Here is a 20,396-nt window from a genome sequence, read left to right as displayed (position 1 = left end):
CATGTTTATTATAAAAGTATGTTTGTACATATGTATGTATACATGTTTATTATAAATGTATGTTTGTACATATGTATGTATACATGTTTATTATAAATGTATGTTTGTACATATGTATGTATACATGTTTATTATAAAAGTATGTTTGTACATATGTATGTATACATGTTTATTATAAATGTATGTTAGCATGAATTTCTGAATGTTTTTTCCGTCTCAGAGGCCTCTTAGCGCAGCCTCCACCTGGGATCCCGCCTGATGTGGTCCAGGATCCCAGGCGAGCCTTTTCTACTCACTGATAGGACCTGATGGATGTTTTTATTTGACTTGTGTTAAATGGAAAATAAAAACTGGCAGCGTTAGTTATAGCTTCTCTGCCAAATTATCAGCATTGGTGCAAACACACAAACATCGAAGAGAAGAGAAAGCATTTGCTCGCGTTGGAGATTTTTTAATAACACATTTCATTTGCAACAGCCATCAGGTTTCCTTCTAACAGGTAAAAATCATCAAAAACTAACAAAAAACATTTTTTTCTGTTTATATTCCAAATTTGGCTATGGCCCTAAATTCAACCAATAAAACCTTTACACAGTGAGCAGATATTATATTCAACACATTGTTCTTCAAACAAATTATAAAAATAGATTTGGCATTTTCAAATACATATTTACAATATTAAACATGACTCAGAATGATCACTGCAGGTTTGGAACAGAAACAGCTGGAGCTTCGTTGGGTGCGCTGATGAGGCTTTTCTTCTGCACGTGCGCACGTCCTTACGGCTGCGTGTGTGTTCACAAACTGTCAGTGGATCTCCAGATATGTTAATAAATGTGTGATCATATCTATGAGGACAGATGGCTCTATTTCATATGACTAAACAGGCCAAAAAAAGGAGGAAAAATGAATAAACTGATACAAAGCAGAAACTCCAGTTCGAAATGTGTGCACTGTGCCTTTAACTGTGATGACCACATCGTCTGGCAGAGTGCGACGTTAACAGCGAGATAAACTGAAACATTCTGTAATATTGTAATTATACTGCAACACATATGCAGCCCGTCCCATTCTGCTGCGTGGAGCTCCACAGATACTGTGTGCCGACAGTGAAACGCTGCTGCTTTTATTTGTTCTGGTAAACACTCCGTCAGAATAAAACAACAGAAGAAGAAGTGGGATAAACTCTTCCTCTGCGGAGAGAGGTCTGAGTTACAGTCTGAACATAAATAAATATGGATAAATATATATAAACCAGGCCGTCTTCCAGAGTCGGCCTCGCGTCTGTACAGAGCAACAATTATAAGAAGAGCGATGTGTTGCCATGACAACTTCCAGCAGGATGGAGGAAAAAATGCACAAAGAAGAGAAGGAAGAAACCACAATAAGGAGCAGCAACTGACGACAATCAAAAACACCATTTTAACCCTTTTAGAAGTGTTTGTTCCACAGAAGCAGGCTGGGACTCCTGGAGGGGGCAGATAATCACCCCTTACTGCCCCAGCCCTTCTGGGGCTGGTGCAGCTCTTCAGGCTCCGCCCACCAGGAAGGCCCCGCCCTCATCAGCTGCTGAGGTGAAACCGCAGGTTACTTTCCGGTCAGGTTTCATCTTTACAAATGTTGCTTCTCCATCTGCTGAGATCGTCCTTGGCAGACTGTGTTCCTGTCTGTCACGGTAAATGTTGTAAAGGGAAACTCCACCCAGAATGTTTGTGCCTTTGCTCTGGTCAACCATCATATGCAAATGTTCATGTGCATCTCTTTACGCGCTGATCCAGTCAGTGAGATGGAGCTGGCACGGTCACTGAAGGTCAAAGGAAGGTCTCGTGACATCCCTCCTTTGCTGTCCGCTGGTCACGCCACAAATGCTGCCGGTCTCTGAGGAGACGGCTTGAAAGAAGGAGGAAGGAATGAACGAAGGCATGAGGGTGCGAGGGAAGGAGGAGTGCAGTTAGCTGAAAGGTCTGCTGGTCTTTCAGTGTGGAAGAGCTCCCTCTTCTTCTGCACCCGCACACATGTGTGGGTGAGCAGCAGGTGCGCCCTCGGTTCAGACCTGCACACCGCGGCCGTGCATCTGGATGACCTGCGCCCGCAGCGTCTGGATGGCAGCCAGGATCAGCTTCTGGTGCTCCAGGGAGGTGATGCCGAGGCTCAGCACGTCTCTGTGGGGAGAACATTTCATTTCTGGGTGTTAGCGCCAAGTGGAAGCAGCTTCATGTTCAGAAACATGCATCTGACAATGTTTTTCTCCATAAAAGAATCATCATAGGGTTATGGTTGACTTACTGAAGAAGTATTCAGATTACTCTTTATGTTACATGCGTTACTAAGCTATACTCTGTCAAAGTAAAGAAAGTTTAGTGAGCATGAGGCACTACAACAGAAAAAACAGCTGATCTTTAATGATCAGTAATACTGCAGGAATGTAATTCACATTCAGGGATTAATGAAGAATTATTGGATTGAATGAATGTGTTTTAACAAATGGTTGAGATGTCATTTCACGCCTAAAGTCACTGAAAAATGGTCTCTGCAGAACATTAAAGTAGTAATACTCCAATACAGAACTGTCTGCTGCTAAATTCAGATAAACTGAAGTCGTTATCTTTGGACCTGAGCGTTTCAGGGAGAAATTGTCTAGCTATATAGTTACTCTAGATGGTATTTCCTTGGCTTCTAGTTCAACAGTGAGGAACCTTGGAGTTATTTTTGACCAGAATTTATCATTTGACTCGCATATAAAACAGGTTTCTAGGACTGCCTTCTTTCATCTTCGTAATATTGTTAAAATCAGGAACATCTTGTCTCAGAGTGATGCAGAAAAACTAATTCATGCATTTGTTACTTCAAGATTGGACTACTGTAATTCTTTATTATTGGGCTGTCCCACATATTCTCTGAAAAGCCTTCAGCTGATCCAAAATGCTGCAGCCAGAGTTCTGATGAGAACTAACAGCAGAGATCATATTTCTCCAGTTTTAGCTTCTCTTCATTGGCTCCCTGTTAAATTCAGAATAGAATTTAAGATTCTTCTCCTCACATATAAAGCTCTTAATGACCGAGCTCCATCATATCTTAAAGATCTCATTGTAAGATATTTTCCTAACAGAGCACTTCGTTCCCAAACTGCAGGTTTACTTGAGGTTCCCAGAGTTTCTAAAAGTAGAATGGGAGGCAGAGCCTTCAGTTATCAGGCCCCTCTCTGTGGAATAAGCTGCCAGTAAATGTCCGGGAAGCAGACACCCTTTCCACTTTTAAGACCAGGCTTAAAACTTTCCTTTTTGATAAAGCTTATAGTTAGGGATGGCTCAGGTGGTCCTGAAACATCCCATAGTTAAGCTGCTATAGGCCTAGACTGCTGGGGGGCCTCATCTGTCACACCTTTCCTCACTTTACTCTCTTTATGTATATGTGATATTATTGTGGTCATTAACTCGTGTTTCCCTGTTCCAACAGATATCCTTTGAATGGTGTTACAGTGCCGCCGTCGCGGTGGCCCCCTGCCCCCCTCCCCCCCCCTTTTTCTGTCTTCTCAAACCCCAGCTGGTGGAGGCAGATGGCCACCCTTCCTGAGTCTGGTTCTGCCAGAGGTTTCTTCCTGTTAAAAGGGAGTCGTTTCTCTCCACAGTCGCCTCAGGCACGCTCAGGCCGGGAGATTGGACCGAAAAACAAAAAGTTTTCAGTGCAATCTGTTGGTTTTCTTAGCTAGGAAATTGTTTTTGAATTGGCTCTATATGAACGAATTGGATTATTTTATGAATTATGATTATTATTAATTAATTGAATTCCAATTGGCTTGAATTGGACTTACTATCTAAGTGCCTTGAGATGACATTTGTTGTATTTGGCGCTATATAAATAAAAATTAATTGAATTGAATTGAATTAATACGACTCCCAGGGTTTCTGAAAGGATTCCAGCCAGGAACCCTCTGCTGAACCACGGCACCGTGCAGCCTGGGCTCCAAACAACGTTTCACATTTCCACAACTTACCGTGAGTCTTCAGTAGCATTAAGTTTACATTACATACATTATCTGTGTGAAAATGAGATGCTTAAAGAGCTCAATACACTGATATTAACTATATTTTATTCCTATGAATGTCAAAAAAGACAATGGCAGCAGGATGTTGTGTTTTCATCGGTCTTGTAGCTGGGACTCGGTCCCATTAGCTCACATCATGGTGTAATGCTGACAGATTACAAGCTGGACTGCTTTACAGTTCAGCAGCTTCATTTAACAGTAAATGGAGGAAACGTGGCTCAGATCTGCAGTTAAGTTACAGTATATATTTTAGTGATGTAGTAACATTGTTAATGACTGAAACCACTGGTTATTACGACATATCTTTTGTTGTGACTGATCTGCTCAGTGGATATGACGCACCGAGACTTTGTGGATGTGTTAGAAACACGAAGAAGGAATTAAAGTCTTTGTTTGAGTTGTTTCTGAGCAGAAAACTGTAGTTTTACACGTCTTTAAGTCTGAGAGAGACAAAACAAATGTTCCAACGGGAAAGAAATCTGACGTTAAAGCGCAGACTAAGTGGAGGTAATTCTATCAGCGATCGTTAATCTCTCTTTCACCGTTCTTTTCTTCTGGTCCTCACTATTCTTTCTTTGTAAAAATGTGATGGTCAATTAGCTGAAAAGCAGCTGAACAATCAGGCCTGGAAGCTGGGAACACAAAGAGCCAGCAGTTCCTCTGTGTGAGGCCGTTCAGATAAAGGTGGAACAGCACATCTCTGCAGAGTTCCTCTCCATGATGACACACAGGACCTCTCCACAGCAAAGACTCCCTCTAACACCGGGCAGGAAATCATTAAAAGGTTGAAACATCCCCATTTGTAACAGTTTAGGATGAAATGTGAACCTTTCCTCTGCACTGTGTGCATGATGATCATGGCTGGAAGCAGAAAGATATTTTTCTGTTGAACTCCTAATTAACCACAAACAGTCACGGATTTACCAAATTAGACTGAAACAGTGAACACCATCTGCTGCTCTGTCCCTGCAGTGATGCGAGCCTCTGTTCTTTAACCGAGTCCCCCGCCTTAAAAAGCCCAAATGCAAAGGGCACAGAGTCAGAGGAAGCCACTCACTGCACAGTCATCCGGGCCACGGACTCCAGGTAGCAGTACCCGGCGGCGGTGAAGTTGTCCTTGTATCGGCCCATGTCCACGGCGTCCAGCCATTCGCCCACCGAGCTGAAGGCGGGGAAGGTGGGGAGAGGCCGTTCTGCCAGAGTGATGGACGAGCTCAGAGTTCTGGAGGAGCAGACATAAGAATAATAATAATAATTTATTTATATAGCACCTTCATGCATAAAATGTAGCTCAATGTGCTTTACAAATAAGATCAATATACAAAGTAAATAAAGTAAAACAACCACAAGAACAACAAAATAGAGCACAATAGAGAAACAACAAATGCAATATACAAATAGTAATAATAATAATAATAATAATAGAATTTATAAAACTAGTAGAAGGCGAGGCTGTATAGATGTGTTTTTAGCTGCTTTTTAAAGTTTGTAATATCTGTTGGTAGAGAGTTCCAGATGTTTGGTGCATAAAAACAGAAAGCAGCTTCACCCGTCTCTTTATATTTCATCCCAGGAACACTTGATAAAGGAGCACCTGATGATCTCAGAGCTCCATTTGGAACATATTCTGTGAGTAGTTCTGAAATGTATGGAGGTGCCAATCTATTCAGAGATTTAAAAACCAGTAAGAGAATCTTAAAATGTATTCTAAAAGACACAGGGAGCCAGAGTAGTGAAGCCAGAACAGGTGTGATGTGTTCTCTCTCTTTAGTGCGGGTTAGGATTCTGAACAAGCTGGAATCTGTCAGTAGCAGATTTTCATGACGGTTAGAGGGAACTGATGTGTGCGGCCTGTGTTTCCTGAGCCGGGCCTCGGGACTGTACCTGCGCGCCAGCGTGGACGACCCGATGCCGTCCGGCGAGCGGATGCTCTGGCTGAGGGCGGAGTGGATCTGGCTGAAGCTGGGCCTCTCCGTCCTCTCTTTCTGCCAGCAGTCCAGCATCAGCTGGTGCACGTGTGGAGGGCAGTTCACCGGAGCCGGCAGCCTGAAGCCGTCCTCGATGGCCTTTATTACCTGCACACACACGCAGGTGGTCAATGATCAGCTGAGACTTTTCCCTTTGTAACAAGACACAAGAGAGGCGGGGCTGGAAGGAAGAGGAGAGGAAGTAACAACAAAACAACAGCAACAGCAACAAAACCGAGGCCCTGCTCATTGGCTCCAAATCCATCCTCACCAAATCACATCACAACCCAGTTCCACCCATCACCATGGACGGATTTCCTGTCAAGAGCCTCGGCGTTATTCTGGACAGCACCCTTTCATTTGCACCCCACATTCAAAATATCACCCGGACCGCATTCTTCCACCAGACTCCGCCCATCACTGACCCAATCCAGCACTGAAATCCTGGTTCATTCATTTGTCACATCCCGCATTGACTATTGCAATGTCCTGCTCACTGGACTCCCCACCAAACTCATCAACAGACTGCAAATCATCCAGAATTCAGCCGCCCGGATCATCACCGGTACCAAATCTCCGGACCACATCACCCCTGTTCTCATTCAACTTCCCTGGCTCCCAGTACAATACCGCATTCACTACAAAAACCTTCTCCTCACCTATAAAGCTCACCACAGCCACACCTACCTCAGCGACCTCCTTCACCAACACACTCCCCCCCGCACCCTCCGCTCCACCTCTGCTGGACTGCTAACCATCCCCACATCCCCCCTCAGCACCATGGCTAACCATCCCCACGCCCCCCCTCAGCACCATGGCTAACCATCCCCACGCCCCCCCTCAGCACCATGGCTAACCATCCCCACGTCCCCCCTCAGCACCATGGCTAACCATCCCCACGTCCCCCCTCAGCACCATGGCTAACCATCCCCACGCCCCCCCTCAGCACCATGGTCAGCACCATGGCTAACCATCCCCACGCCCCCCCTCAGCACCATGGCTAACCATCCCCACGCCCACCCTCAGCACCATGGCTAACCATCCCCACGTCCCCCCTCAGCACCATGGCTAACCATCCCCACGCCCCCCCCTCAGCACCATGGCTAACCATCCCCACGCCCCCCCCTCAGCACCATGGCTAACCATCCCCACGTCCCCCCTCAGCACCATGGCTAACCATCCCCACGCCCCCCCCTCAGCACCATGGCTAACCATCCCCACGTCCCCCCTCAGCACCATGGCTAACCATCCCCACGCCCCCCCCTCAGCACCATGGCTAACCCTCCCCACGCCCCCCCTCAGCACCATGGGTGCCCGAGCCTTCAGCTGCTCAGCACCCAGGCTCTGGGACTCCCCCCCCCCCACTCATAAGACAGCCAGACTCCATCACATCATTCAAATCCCAAGTTAAAACTCACCTGTTCAAACTGGCATACTCCCTATAACTGGACTCTGTGCACGTCTGTTTTATGTTGTCTCATGTTTTTATGCTTTTATTATTTTCTAATGCTCTCAAATTTTAATGTAAGGTGACCTTGGGTGACCTGAAAGGCGCCTCGAAAAATAAAATGTATTATGATTAATAATAATACATTATTAATAATAAAACAGATTTAAGTTTGACACTTTGCTTCATACTTAAGTATGAAGCAAAGTGTCAAACTTAAATCTGTTTTTCTTCACAGCGGACCAATGGCAGCCTGTGGACTGTTGTGCATGAGCAGAGAAGCACCGCAGGGTTAACACCTGACCCTTCAGGTAACCTTAGCAACCAGCAGGTAACCTTACCAACCAGCAGGTAACCTTACCAACCAGCAGGTAACCTTACCAACCAGCAGGTAACCTTACCAACCCTTCAGGTAACCTTAGCAACCAGCAGGTAACCTTACCAACCCTTCAGGTAACCTTACCAACCAGCAGGTAACCTTACCAACCCTTCAGGTAACCTTACCAACCAGCAGGTAACTTTACCAACCAACAGGTAACCTTAGCAACCAGCAGGTAACCTTACCAACCAGCAGGTAACCTTACCAACCAGCAGGTAACTTTACCAACCAACAGGTAACCTTAGCAACCCTTCAGGTAACCTTAGCAACCAGCAGGTAACCTTACCAACCAGCAGGTAACTTTACCAACCAACAGGTTACCTTAGCAACCAGCAGGTAACCTTACCAACCAGCAGGTAACCTTACCAACCAGCAGGTAACTTTACCAACCAACAGGTAACCTTAGCAACCCTTCAGGTAACCTTACCAACCAGCAGGTAACCTTACCAACCAGCAGGTAACCTTAGCAACCAGCTCTGCAGTACAGTGAAGCTGTGGTTGGAGATGAAGATGGAGAGGCTGGTAGTTGTGTTCTGAGCCGGTTCTGGGATGTAACAGAACCCTGCAGAGAGAAACGGATCACTACTTCAGACCCAGTATACCCTGTTTCATGAAAAACTCCTCTGGTCCTGAGCAGGTGTTAAAGCTCAGTGGATCCAGCCTCAGATCAACACGTCACATTATTATTATGTCCCCTTTAATTTGCAGGCAGTGCTCATTTCATTTCCATCTGCACCAATGGAATGACCCACTTTCTACCTTTTCTACCTATTTTAGGATCCATGCAGGAAAAATAAATAAAAACAAAATCAAAGTCAGGAAGCTAACTGACTGTGATGATAACTGCCCCCATAAATGCCCTCACAGAAGCTGCCCCGCTCCAAATAAACTGTGAAGAAGGTGATTCATCTCTGCTCTTTCACAAAGCCTCCCCGCAGACCTGCTCAGCGTTCTTTACTGCCCCATCAAACCAACACTGTCTCCATTCAGAAAGCGTTCTCTGAACACCTCACAGGAGATCTGCTCTCAGTGTCCCCACAGATGTGATAAATCTGCAGCCCGAGCCACTCTGAGAAATACAATCTCCTGAAAGGAGGCAGTAAAGTCAGGGTGTAATCACAGAAATGACATCCATCAGCAGCATTATTTCATAAAACACTCTCCTCCCTGCCCCCCCTGCACCCCCACTCAGCCCTTAAGCTTCTCTCTCACTAAAGAGCATTCACAAAATGCTTTTCAGCGTTTGACATTTTCCATTTAATCAGAGGCGGTGGGTAAAGGCCACGCCGGATCACAGGTGGACAGGCCCACCAACAAATCCGCCATGATATAATGTATCAATTTAAAGTGGATTAATATCCCTGCTGCTCTACAAGCCCGACCTCTGACCTCTCAGTGGGAAAGTTTGATAATGTGAGGCTGAGAGGAAACTTTCTCCTCCTGCATTAAAGGGCGCCTAAAGAAGGCCGGCTGCTCTCCGGGGGGCTCATGCATATTCATCCTGGACATTCAGAAGTGGAGCATGCTGCTTTTAACGCCTCCTGCACAAAGTGGAGCTCATTAACGAAGCTCCAGAGCTGACCAACATCACATCTGAAATACATTTAATACCTTAATACCTAGGGATGGGAATCGAAAATCGGTTCTTGTTGAGAACCGGTTCCCAGTGTTTCAATTCCTTGGAATCGTTTTGGCGATTTTGCGAACGATTCCCTTATCGGTTCCAGCGCAGCAGCAGCCAACAGGAAACATGGCGCCCAAGCGGTACAAACGCTCGAAAGTTTGGTTCCACATCCCTAAAAAAGACGACAACAGGGCAACTAGCAAAGTGAATATTTCACCAAAGGGAGGAAATACTACCAACATGCAATAACTATGAATGAATGTCGCGTTTTCGATCCGCTCCGGACTAACGTTGGTGAATCTGAACCCAGCAACGTTAGCAACGTTAGCAACGTTAGCATGTCCTCGGCTAACACTGCAGGTAACTAACTAACAAACACTGCCTATCATGTTAGCACCATTTGCCTGATTGTAAAAGCTGCTGTTAGTAACGGTTAAGGTTAAATGAATGCCTTCTCAGGCATTACATTTAGATGAAATCATGAGAGACAGAGCCTGACTGGCTCAGAGCCAGAGGCTGGTGGTACTACCCCCAGTTCACCTCTACCTCCAGCTTCTCCTTTCACCAGAGCAGGAAGAGTTAAATTACCCAGGCCAGGATAGACCAATGTGGACCTCACCGTTGTTGGGTTTGTGAGGTCATGACTCGTGTTACTTCTAAACTAAACAAAGCTGATGCTAATCGACCGGTTTGTTGTCCTTTTTCTCCAAATGAGAATCGATAAGGGAACCGACAAAGAACCGAATCGTTAAGCAGAATCGAAAATGGAATTGGAATCGTAAAAATCTTATCAATTCCCATCCCTATTAATACCTCCTGTTTTAGTCATTAAACAGACAAATCCACCGTGTTTGGAGACCGGATCAGACTTTCAGCTGCACTTCCGTCAGAAAGCAGAAAAGCTGCAAGGACAAAGCGGTGGGAGTGAAGGCAGCGAAACGCAGCAGCCGCCCACACTGACGGGGAAATAACAGGTTTGTGGTGACGAGCAGCAGGCTCCCATCAGCTGCACCGTCTCCTCTCTCGGACACAAAGTGCCTCACATTTCCTGAAAAGGCGGAATTTTCCAGGGGGATATTCAGCACTTTAAAGGGAAGGATGGTACTCTGGGACAAACGATGGCCACTCGAAGGGGGTCAACGCGTCCTTAACGGGAAAAAGGATTGGTCATGGAGCTGAAGCAGACTTATGGAGGGGGGCTTAGGCCCTGCAGAGCTCTCAGAGGAACCGTGGCTTTCCTTTAATAAGATTCTGGGTGGGTATGTATGGGCTCATTGATACAGAGCATCAGAGGGAGGGGGTGAAGTGCAGATACTCATTTAAAAGAGGAGAGAAGAAATAAAGAAGGCTTTAAAGAACTCACATCCTGGTTGCCCATGTCCCAGTAGGGCCTCTCTCCGAAGGACATGACCTCCCACATGACGATGCCGAAGCTCCAGACGTCGGAGGCGGAGGAGAAGCGGTGGTACTGGATGGCCTCCGGAGCGGTCCACAGCACCACGCTCTTCCCTCCGTGCTGCAGAGGAGAACAGAGGGGGAGTGAAGCGAGGCAGCAGAGTTCACAAAGTAAAGTTCTGACATTCCCTTTGAAAAGTGTGCAGCACTTCGGCTGATCAAAGGAAGCGTGAGGAGAGGCTTCACCTCGAGGGGGAGAACGCACCGGATTGTTATTTCCTCCTAAAGCCTGATTACATGACCCCAACCTCCCAGGACACGCTGCCTCTCATTAAGAACCAGCTGTGCACGTGTGCACGTTCTACCAGCTGCTACCTGTCTCAGTCTTTAATGAAGACAGTAGATGGAGACAGAATCTACAATAAGCAGTGAAGGTGGCTTCTTAACCTTGTAGCACCCACAGTTGCAGATATGCAACAAGCTTTTTATTTATTTACATTATATTTTTATTTACATTACATTATTTGATTTTTTTAAATTTACATTAATTATTTACATCAATGTGTAATATTATGATTATTTTTTGCATTTTTTATTAGCTTCATGTGCACATTTTTTAAATTTACATACATTATTTAAATTCATGTGTACGTTTTTATTTACATGACATTTTGTGCATTTTATATGTGCTTCACGTTTTCACAACAAAGATCTGTGAAATCTGTTTGATTTGTTGTTGAATGGAAAGTTTATGATGGTTGTGTTCAGCACTTTGTATTAAGAATGTTCAATAAAGGTTTATTATATACATTTTATTGTGGTAGCAGCAGTTACTGGTGAAGTTTCACTAAACCTTTTTACCAAACGATCTGCAGAGAATGACTTGGTTTTGTGAACTAAATTAATCAGGAAAGCCCACAGCTGCAAATATGCAACATGGCCTAAAATGATCAAAAATAGCCCAATTCCAAAAATTCCAAAAACATTGGTTTATTCCCAAACAAAAAGATGCAAGAAGAGCCAAAATGATTTTTTTCAAAGATTATTCATATGCTTGGGTGCTACAAGGTTAAAGACAGACAGAACGGCTGGGAACACAGGGATTGTTCTAATGATGCATGAACATGAACCTTAGAAAACAAAGCAGGAATAATCCTGGGTTCAGACTGTCTGACATGAAATAAAAAATCAGTTTTCTCCACTCATTCCCAACTCACCAGCGTGGTGTAAATGGCTTCGATCTTGTCCTCCTGAAGAGGTCTGAAGCCGGACACTTTGCAGCTCAGGTTGGAGTTCACCAACACCTGAGACGGAGGAAGCAAACTGATTAGCATCGGCCCCCTCGGGAGGGAAAACAGCCTCAGCGTGAGTGTTTGCTGCCCGGCTGGACAAAGATCTTTTTCCTGCTTACAGGAACAAATGTTCTGCTCTTTCAGAGCAGCTCAGAGTGAAACCTGGACCTGAGGAAACCTCTGAAAGGTCTGATCTCTTTCAGCTCGGGTAACCATCCCCAGGTGAGTGATGTCAGATTATACTCTGACCTCTGACCTCTGCCACCTGCTGCCTCACCTTGTGTGCCGCCAGCCGTTTGTGCACGAAGCCCATCTCAGTGAGATACTTCATCCCCGAGGCCACTCCGGTCAGCAGGTCCATCAGCTGCATCACACTCAGCTGGCCTTCATGTTTCTGAGGATGGGAGAGGAGGTCAGAGACCCAAAACATCTGTCCTAAAGGAACCCAAAACATCTGTCCTAAAGGAACCCAAAACATCTGTCCTAAAGGAACCCAAAGAACCCAACACATCTGTCCTAAAGGAACCCAAAGAACCCAACACATCTGTCCTAAAGGAACCCAACACATCTGTTCTAAAGGAACCCAACATATCTGTTCTAAAGGAACCCAAAGAACCCAACACATCTGTTCTAAAGGAACCCAAAGAACCCAACACATCTGTTCTAAAGGAACCCAAAGAACCCAACACATCTGTTCTAAAGGAACCCAACATATCTGTTCTAAAGGAACCCAAAGAACCCAACACATCTGTTCTAAAGGAACCCAAAGAACCCAACACATCTGTCCTAAAGGAACCCAACACATCTGTCCTAAAGGAACCCAAAGAACCCAACATATCTGTTCTAAAGGAACCCAAAGAACCCAACACATCTGTTCTAAAGGAACCCAAAGAACCCAACACATCTGTCCTAAAGGAACCCAACACATCTGTTCTAAAGGAACCCAACACATCTGTCCTAAAGGAACCCAACACATCTGTTCTAAAGGAACCCAACATATCTGTTCTAAAGGAACCCAACACATCTGTTCTAAAGGAACCCAACACATCTGTCCTAAAGGAACCCAACACATCTGTTCTAAAGGAACCCAACATATCTGTTCTAAAGGAACCCAAAGAACCCAACACATCTGTCCTAAAGGAACCCAACACATCTGTCCTAAAGGAACCCAAAGAACCCAACACATCTGTTCTAAAGGAACCCAAAGAACCCAACACATCTGTCCTAAAGGAACCCAACACATCTGTTCTAAAGGAACCCAAAGAACCCAACACATCTGTCCTAAAGGAACCCAACACATCTGTCCTAAAGGAACCCAACACATCTGTCCTAAAGGAACCCAGCACATCTGTCCTAAAGAACCCAACACATCTGTCCTAAAGGAACCCAACACATCTGTCCTAAAGGAACCAACACATCTGTCCTAAAGGAACCAACACCTCTGTCCTAAAGAACCCAACACATCTGTCCTAAAGGAACCCACACCTCTGTCCTAAAGGAACCAACACATCTGTCCTAAAGGAACCAACACCTCTGTCCTAAAGAAACCAACACATCTGTCCTAAAGGAACCAACGCATCTGTCCTAAAGGAACCCAACACATCTGTCCTAAAGGAACCAACGCATCTGTCCTAAAGGAACCCAACACATCTGTCCTAAAGGAACCAACACCTCTGTCCTAAAGGAACCAACACATCTGTCCTAAAGGAACCAACACCTCTGTCCTAAAGGAACCAACACCTCTGTCCTAAAGGAACCCAACACATCTGTTCAAAGGAACCCAAAGAACCCAACACATCTGTCCTAAAGGAACCCAACACATCTGTCCTAAAGGAACCCAACACATCTGTCCTAAAGGAACCCAGCACATCTGTCCTAAAGAACCCAACACATCTGTCCTAAAGGAACCCAACACATCTGTCCTAAAGGAACCAACACATCTGTCCTAAAGGAACCAACACCTCTGTCCTAAAGGAACCAACACCTCTGTCCTAAAGGAACCAACACATCTGTCCTAAAGGAACCAACACATCTGTCCTAAAGGAACCAACACCTCTGTCCTAAAGGAACCCAACACATCTGTCCTAAAGGAACCAACACCTCTGTCCTAAAGAAACCAACACATCTGTCCTAAAGGAACCAACGCATCTGTCCTAAAGGAACCAACACCTCTGTCCTAAAGGAACCAACACATCTGTCCTAAAGGAACCAACACCTCTGTCCTAAAGGAACCAACACCTCTGTCCTAAAGGAACCTAACACATCTGTCCTAAAGGAACCAACACATCTGTCCTAAAGGAACCAACACATCTGTCCTAAAGGAACCCAACACCTCTGTCCTAAAGGAACCCAACACATCTGTCCTAAAGGAACCCAACACATCTGTCCTAAAGGAACCAACACCTCTGTCCTAAAGGAACCAACACATCTGTCCTAAAGGAACCCAACACCTCTGTCCTAAAGGAACCCAACACATCTGTCCTAAAGGAACCAACACCTCTGTCCTAAAGGAACCAACACATCTGTCCTAAAGGAACCAACACCTCTGTCCTAAAGGAACCAACACCTCTGTCCTAAAGGAACCTAACACATCTGTCCTAAAGGAACCAACACATCTGTCCTAAAGAAACCAACACATCTGTCCTAAAGGAACCAACGCATCTGTCCTAAAGGAACCCAACACATCTGTCCTAAAGGAACCAACACCTCTGTCCTAAAGGAACCAACACATCTGTCCTAAAGGAACCAACACATCTGTCCTAAAGGAACCAACACCTCTGTCCTAAAGGAACCCAACACATCTGTCCTAAAGGAACCAACACCTCTGTCCTAAAGAAACCAACACATCTGTCCTAAAGGAACCAACGCATCTGTCCTAAAGGAACCAACACCTCTGTCCTAAAGGAACCAACACATCTGTCCTAAAGGAACCAACACATCTGTCCTAAAGGAACCAACACCTCTGTCCTAAAGGAACCAACACCTCTGTCCTAAAGGAACCTAACACATCTGTCCTAAAGGAACCAACACATCTGTCCTAAAGGAACCAACACATCTGTCCTAAAGGAACCCAACACCTCTGTCCTAAAGGAACCCAACACATCTGTCCTAAAGGAACCCAACACATCTGTCCTAAAGGAACCAACACATCTGTCCTAAAGGAACCAACACATCTGTCCTAAAGGAACCCAACACATCTGTCCTAAAGGAACCAACACCTCTGTCCTAAAGGAACCAACACCTCTGTCCTAAAGGAACCAACACCTCTGTCCTAAAGGAACCTAACACATCTGTCCTAAAGGAACCAACACATCTGTCCTAAAGGAACCAACACATCTGTCCTAAAGGAACCCAACACATCTGTCCTAAAGGAACCCAACACATCTGTCCTAAAGGAACCAACACCTCTGTCCTAAAGGAACCAACGCATCTGTCCTAAAGGAACCAACACCTCTGTCCTAAAGGAACCTAACACATCTGTCCTAAAGGAACCAACACATCTGTCCTAAAGGAACCAACACATCTGTCCTAAAGGAACCCAACACATCTGTCCTAAAGGAACCCAACACATCTGTCCTAAAGGAACCAACACCTCTGTCCTAAAGGAACCAACGCATCTGTCCTAAAGGAACCAACACATCTGTCCTAAAGGAACCTAACACATCTGTCCTAAAGAAACCAACACATCTGTCCTAAAGGAACCAACACATCTATCCTAAAGAAACCAACACATCTGTCCTAAAGGAACCCAACACATCTGTCCTAAAGGAACCAACACCTCTGTCCTAAAGGAACCAACACCTCTGTCCTAAAGGAACCAACACCTCTGTCCTAAAGAAACCAACACATCTGTCCTAAAGGAACCAACACCTCTGTCCTAAAGAAACCAACACATCTGTCCTAAAGGAACCAACGCATCTGTCCTAAAGGAACCAACACCTCTGTCCTAAAGAAACCAACACATCTGTCCTAAAGGAACCAACACATCTGTCCTAAAGGAACCAACACATCTGTCCTAAAGAACCCAACACATCTGTCCTAAAGGAACCAACACATCTGTCCTAAAGAAACCAACACATCTGTCCTAAAGGAACCAACACCTCTGTTCTAAAGGAACCCAACACATCTGTTCTAAAGGAACCCAACACATCTGTCCTAAAGGAACCCAACACATCTGTCCTAAAGGAACCAACACATCTGTCCTAAAGAACCCAACACATCTGTCCTAAAGGAACCCAACACATCTGTCCTAAAGGAACCCAACACATCTGTCCTAAAGGAACCAACACATCTGTCCTAAAGGAACCAACACCTCTGTTCTAAAGGAACCAACACATCTGTCCTAAAGGAACCAACACATCTGTCCTAAAGGAACCAACACATCTGTCCTAAAGGAACCAACACATCTGTCCTAAAGGAAGTAAGAAACATTAATTTCCATCATTATAAAGCGGCGGCTCACACAGAGCAGCTCAAACTCTTAATTATGTTGCATCTTCCTTATTCCTGTAACGAGCAGCTCTGACTGCATTATAATTATACTGGATTCAGGTTATTAGGATAATAAGATTCTGTTTGTGAAAAACACGAGGTAATTATGAGCGTTAATTTAACGAGATAACGAGCAAACATACATTTCAGATCCAACAGCAGCAGAACTCACCCTGAGGAAGGAGTCCAGGGCCCCGTTGGACATGCTCTCTACTACGATCATCATCGTGTTGCCTGGAGACACAGAGAGCACCGCAGGGTGAGAACAGGGGTAACAGGGGGTAACTGGGGGTAACAGGGGGGTCACAGGGGGGTAACAGGGGGTAACAGGGTGAGAACAGGGGGTAACAGGGGGTAACTGGGGGTAACAGGGGGGTAACAGGGGGTAACAGGGTGAGAACAGGGGGTAACAGGGGGTAACAGGGGGTAACAGGGTGAGAACAGGGGGTAACAGGGGGTAACAGGGGGTAACAGGGGGTTAGAGGGTGAGAACAGGGGGTAACAGGGGGTAACAGGGTGAGAACAGGGTGAGAACAGGGGGTAACAGGGGGTAACAGGGGGTTAGAGGGTGAGAACAGGGGGTAACAGGGGGTAACAGGGTGAGAACAGGGGGTAACATGGGGTAACAGGGGGGTAACAGGGGGGTAACAGGGGGTTAGAGGGTGAGAACAGGGGGTAACAGGGGGTTAGAGGGTGAGAACAGGGGGTAACAGGGGCATAATATAGATACAAAGCAGGAGAGGGGTGAAAACAGTGAGTCCAGTTCCAGGATTGGACAGAACCATTCTTCACCCAGAACCGCTGCCGGCTGAAGGAGCTGCTCTGTTTCTGCTCTCACACAAGCCGTGCACACCAAGTAATAAATGGAAATGATGGGGAAGCTTCTTCCAAGTGGTAACAAGTCACATGATTGTGTTTTAAGCCCCGCCCCTGGTGAGCCTGCCTGGCGGAGGGAGGCGGGGCTTATGTTGAGAGGAAGAAGCGAGCTTCTTGTTTGGATGTGAGGAGGGAGGGAGTAATGGAAGGGGGTAAGTGATGCAAAGCAGGTGATTTGTAGTCTGACAGCATGTGGGAGGGTGTGTGCCAAGAGAGGGGGAGAGCACGCAGGTGTGTGTGTGTGTGTGTGTGCACGTGTGTGTGTGCACGTGTGTGTGTGTGCACGTGATGGTGGGTGAGTATCTCAGAGCCCTGCTGGGTCTCTAGCACCAATTACTGTAGCTGCACATCTGCTGCCAGCCCACTGAGCACAGAGTGGAGGAAGAGACACACACACACACGGCCGAGGTGCCCTTGAGCAAGGCACCGTACCCCCATGCTCCCCGGGCGCTGTGATTGGCTGCCCACAGTGTGTGACCCTGTGCATGTGTGTCAAGAGGTTGATGGTTAAAAGCCGAGGACACATTTCGTGTGTTTGCATGACCAATAAATCTGATCCGAATCCTCCTCTCCTCCACCTCCCCGGCTTCGGTCTGAAGCAGGCAGCATCCACCTGTGAGCGCTGACCCTCCACATGTGTGAGCCCTGACCCCCTCCACATGCGTGAGCGCCCACATGTGTGAGCGCTGACCCCTCCACATGTGTGAGCGCTGACCCCTCCACATGTGTGAGCGCTGACCCCTCCACATGTGAGTGCTGACCCCTCCACATGCGTGAGCGCCCACATGTGTGAGCGCTGACCCCTCCACATGTGTGAGCGCTGACCCCTCCACATGTGAGTGCTGACCCCTCCACATGTGAGCGCTGACCCCCTCCACATGTGAGCGCTGACCCCTCCACATGTGAGAGCGCTGACCCCCTCCACATGTGAGCGCTGACCCCCTCCACATGTGAGAGCGCTGACCCCCTCCACATGTGTGAGCCCTGACCCCCTCCACATGCGTGAGCGCCCACATGTGTGAGCGCTGACCCCCTCCACATGTGTGAGCGGTGACCCTTCCACATGTGAGCGCTGACCCCCTCCACATGTGTGAGCGCTGACCCCCTCCACATGTGTGAGCGCCCACATGTGTGAGCGCTGACCCCTCCACATGTGTGAGCGCTGACCCCTCCACATGTGAGCGCTGACCCGTCCACATGTGTGAGAGCTGACCCCTCCACATGTGTGAGCGCTGACCCCTCCACATGTGAGCGCTGACCCCCTCCACATGTGAGAGCGCTGACCCCTCCACATGTGAGAGCGCTGACCCCTCCACATGTGTGAGCGCTGACCCCTCCACATGTGTGAGCGCTGACCCCTCCACATGCGTGAGCGCTGACCCCTCCACATGTGTGAGCGCTGACCCCTCCACATGTGAGAGCGCTGACCCCTCCACATGTGAGAGCGCTGACCCCTCCACATGTGTGAGCGCTGACCCCTCCACATGTGAGCGCTGACCCCTCCACATGTGTGAGTGCTGACCCCCTCCACATGTGTGAGAGCTGACCCCTCCACATGTGAGAGCGCTGACCCCTCCACATGTGTGAGAGCTGACCCCTCCACATGTGTGAGCGCTGACCCCTCCACATGTGTGAGCGCTGACCCTTCCACATGTGAGCGCTGACCCCCTCCACATGTGAGAGCGCTGACCCCCTCCACATGTGTGAGCGCTGACCCCCTCCACATGTGTGAGCGGTGACCCTTCCACATGTGAGCGCTGACCCCCTCCACATGTGTGAGCGCTGACCCCCTCCACATGTGTGAGCGCCCACATGTGTGAGCGGTGACCCCCTCCACATGTGTGAGCGCTGACCCTTCCACATGTGTGAGCGCTGACCCTTCCACATGTGAGCGCTGACCCCCTCCACATGTGTGAGCGCTGACCCTTCCACATGTGAGCGCTGACCCCCTCCACATGTGTGAGCGCTGACCCCCTCCACATGTGTGAGCGGTGACCCTTCCACATGTGAGCGCTGACCCCCTCCACATGCGTGAGGGCTGACCCCTCCACATGTGAGAGCGCTGACCCCTCCACATGCGTGAGGGCTGACCCCTCCACATGTGAGAGCGCTGACCCCTCCACATGTGAGAGTGCTGACCCCTCCACATGCGTGAGGGCTGACCCCTCCACATGTGAGCGCTGACCCCTCCACATGTGAGCGCTGACCCCCTCCACATGTGAGCGCTGACCCCTCCACATGTGAGCGCTGACCCCTCCACATGTGTGAGAGCTGACCCCTCCACATGTGTGAGTGCTGACCCCCTCCACATGTGTGAGAGCTGACCCCTCCACATGTGAGAGCGCTGACCCCTCCACATGTGTGAGTGCTGACCCCTCCACATGTGTGAGCGCTGACCCCTCCACATGTGTGAGCGCTGACCCCTCCACATGTGTGAGCGCTGACCCCTCCACATGTGAGAGCGCTGACCCCTCCACATGTGTGAGCGCTGACCCCCTCCACATGTGAGAGCGCTGACCCCTCCACATGTGAGCGCTGACCCCCTCCACATGTGTGAGTGCTGACCCCTCCACATGTGAGCGCTGACCCCTCCACATGTGTGAGCGCTGACCCCTCCACATGTGTGAGCGCTGACCCCTCCACATGTGAGAGCGCTGACCCCTCCACATGTGTGAGCGCTGACCCCCTCCACATGTGTGAGCGCTGACCCCCTCCACATGTGTGAGCGCTGACCCCCTCCACATGTGTGAGCGCTGACCCCCTCCACATGTGAGAGCGCTGACCCCTCCACATGTGAGCGCTGACCCCCTCCACATGCGTGAGTGCTGACCCCTCCACATGTGAGCGCTGACCCCTCCACATGTGTGAGCGCTGACCCCT

General features: G+C 47.8%; 1 protein-coding gene across 3 annotated transcripts in view; it reads right to left on the bottom strand.

The window, feature by feature from the left end:
- Window positions 1-441: 441 nt before the first annotated feature.
- epha10 (EPH receptor A10) overlaps window positions 442-20,396 on the bottom strand; it is a 226,928-nt gene continuing 206,973 nt past the window's right edge. For all 3 annotated transcript variants that reach the window (XM_075450393.1, XM_075450394.1, XM_075450395.1), the window contains 7 exons: window positions 16,813-16,874; window positions 12,427-12,543; window positions 12,075-12,161; window positions 10,826-10,978; window positions 5,930-6,120; window positions 5,103-5,267; window positions 442-2,162 (listed from right to left, as the gene is read on the bottom strand). In XM_075450393.1, coding sequence (XP_075306508.1) covers window positions 2,048-2,162; window positions 5,103-5,267; window positions 5,930-6,120; window positions 10,826-10,978; window positions 12,075-12,161; window positions 12,427-12,543; window positions 16,813-16,874 — 890 coding nt within the window. In that variant the 3' untranslated portion in view covers window positions 442-2,047. The remainder of the gene's footprint in view (window positions 2,163-5,102; window positions 5,268-5,929; window positions 6,121-10,825; window positions 10,979-12,074; window positions 12,162-12,426; window positions 12,544-16,812; window positions 16,875-20,396) is intronic.

This window comes from Odontesthes bonariensis, chromosome 18, assembly GCF_027942865.1.
Source record: "Odontesthes bonariensis isolate fOdoBon6 chromosome 18, fOdoBon6.hap1, whole genome shotgun sequence".
In the NCBI taxonomy this organism is placed as follows: domain Eukaryota; kingdom Metazoa; phylum Chordata; class Actinopteri; order Atheriniformes; family Atherinopsidae; genus Odontesthes; species Odontesthes bonariensis.
This window is presented reverse-complemented; position numbering and strand designations above follow the sequence as displayed.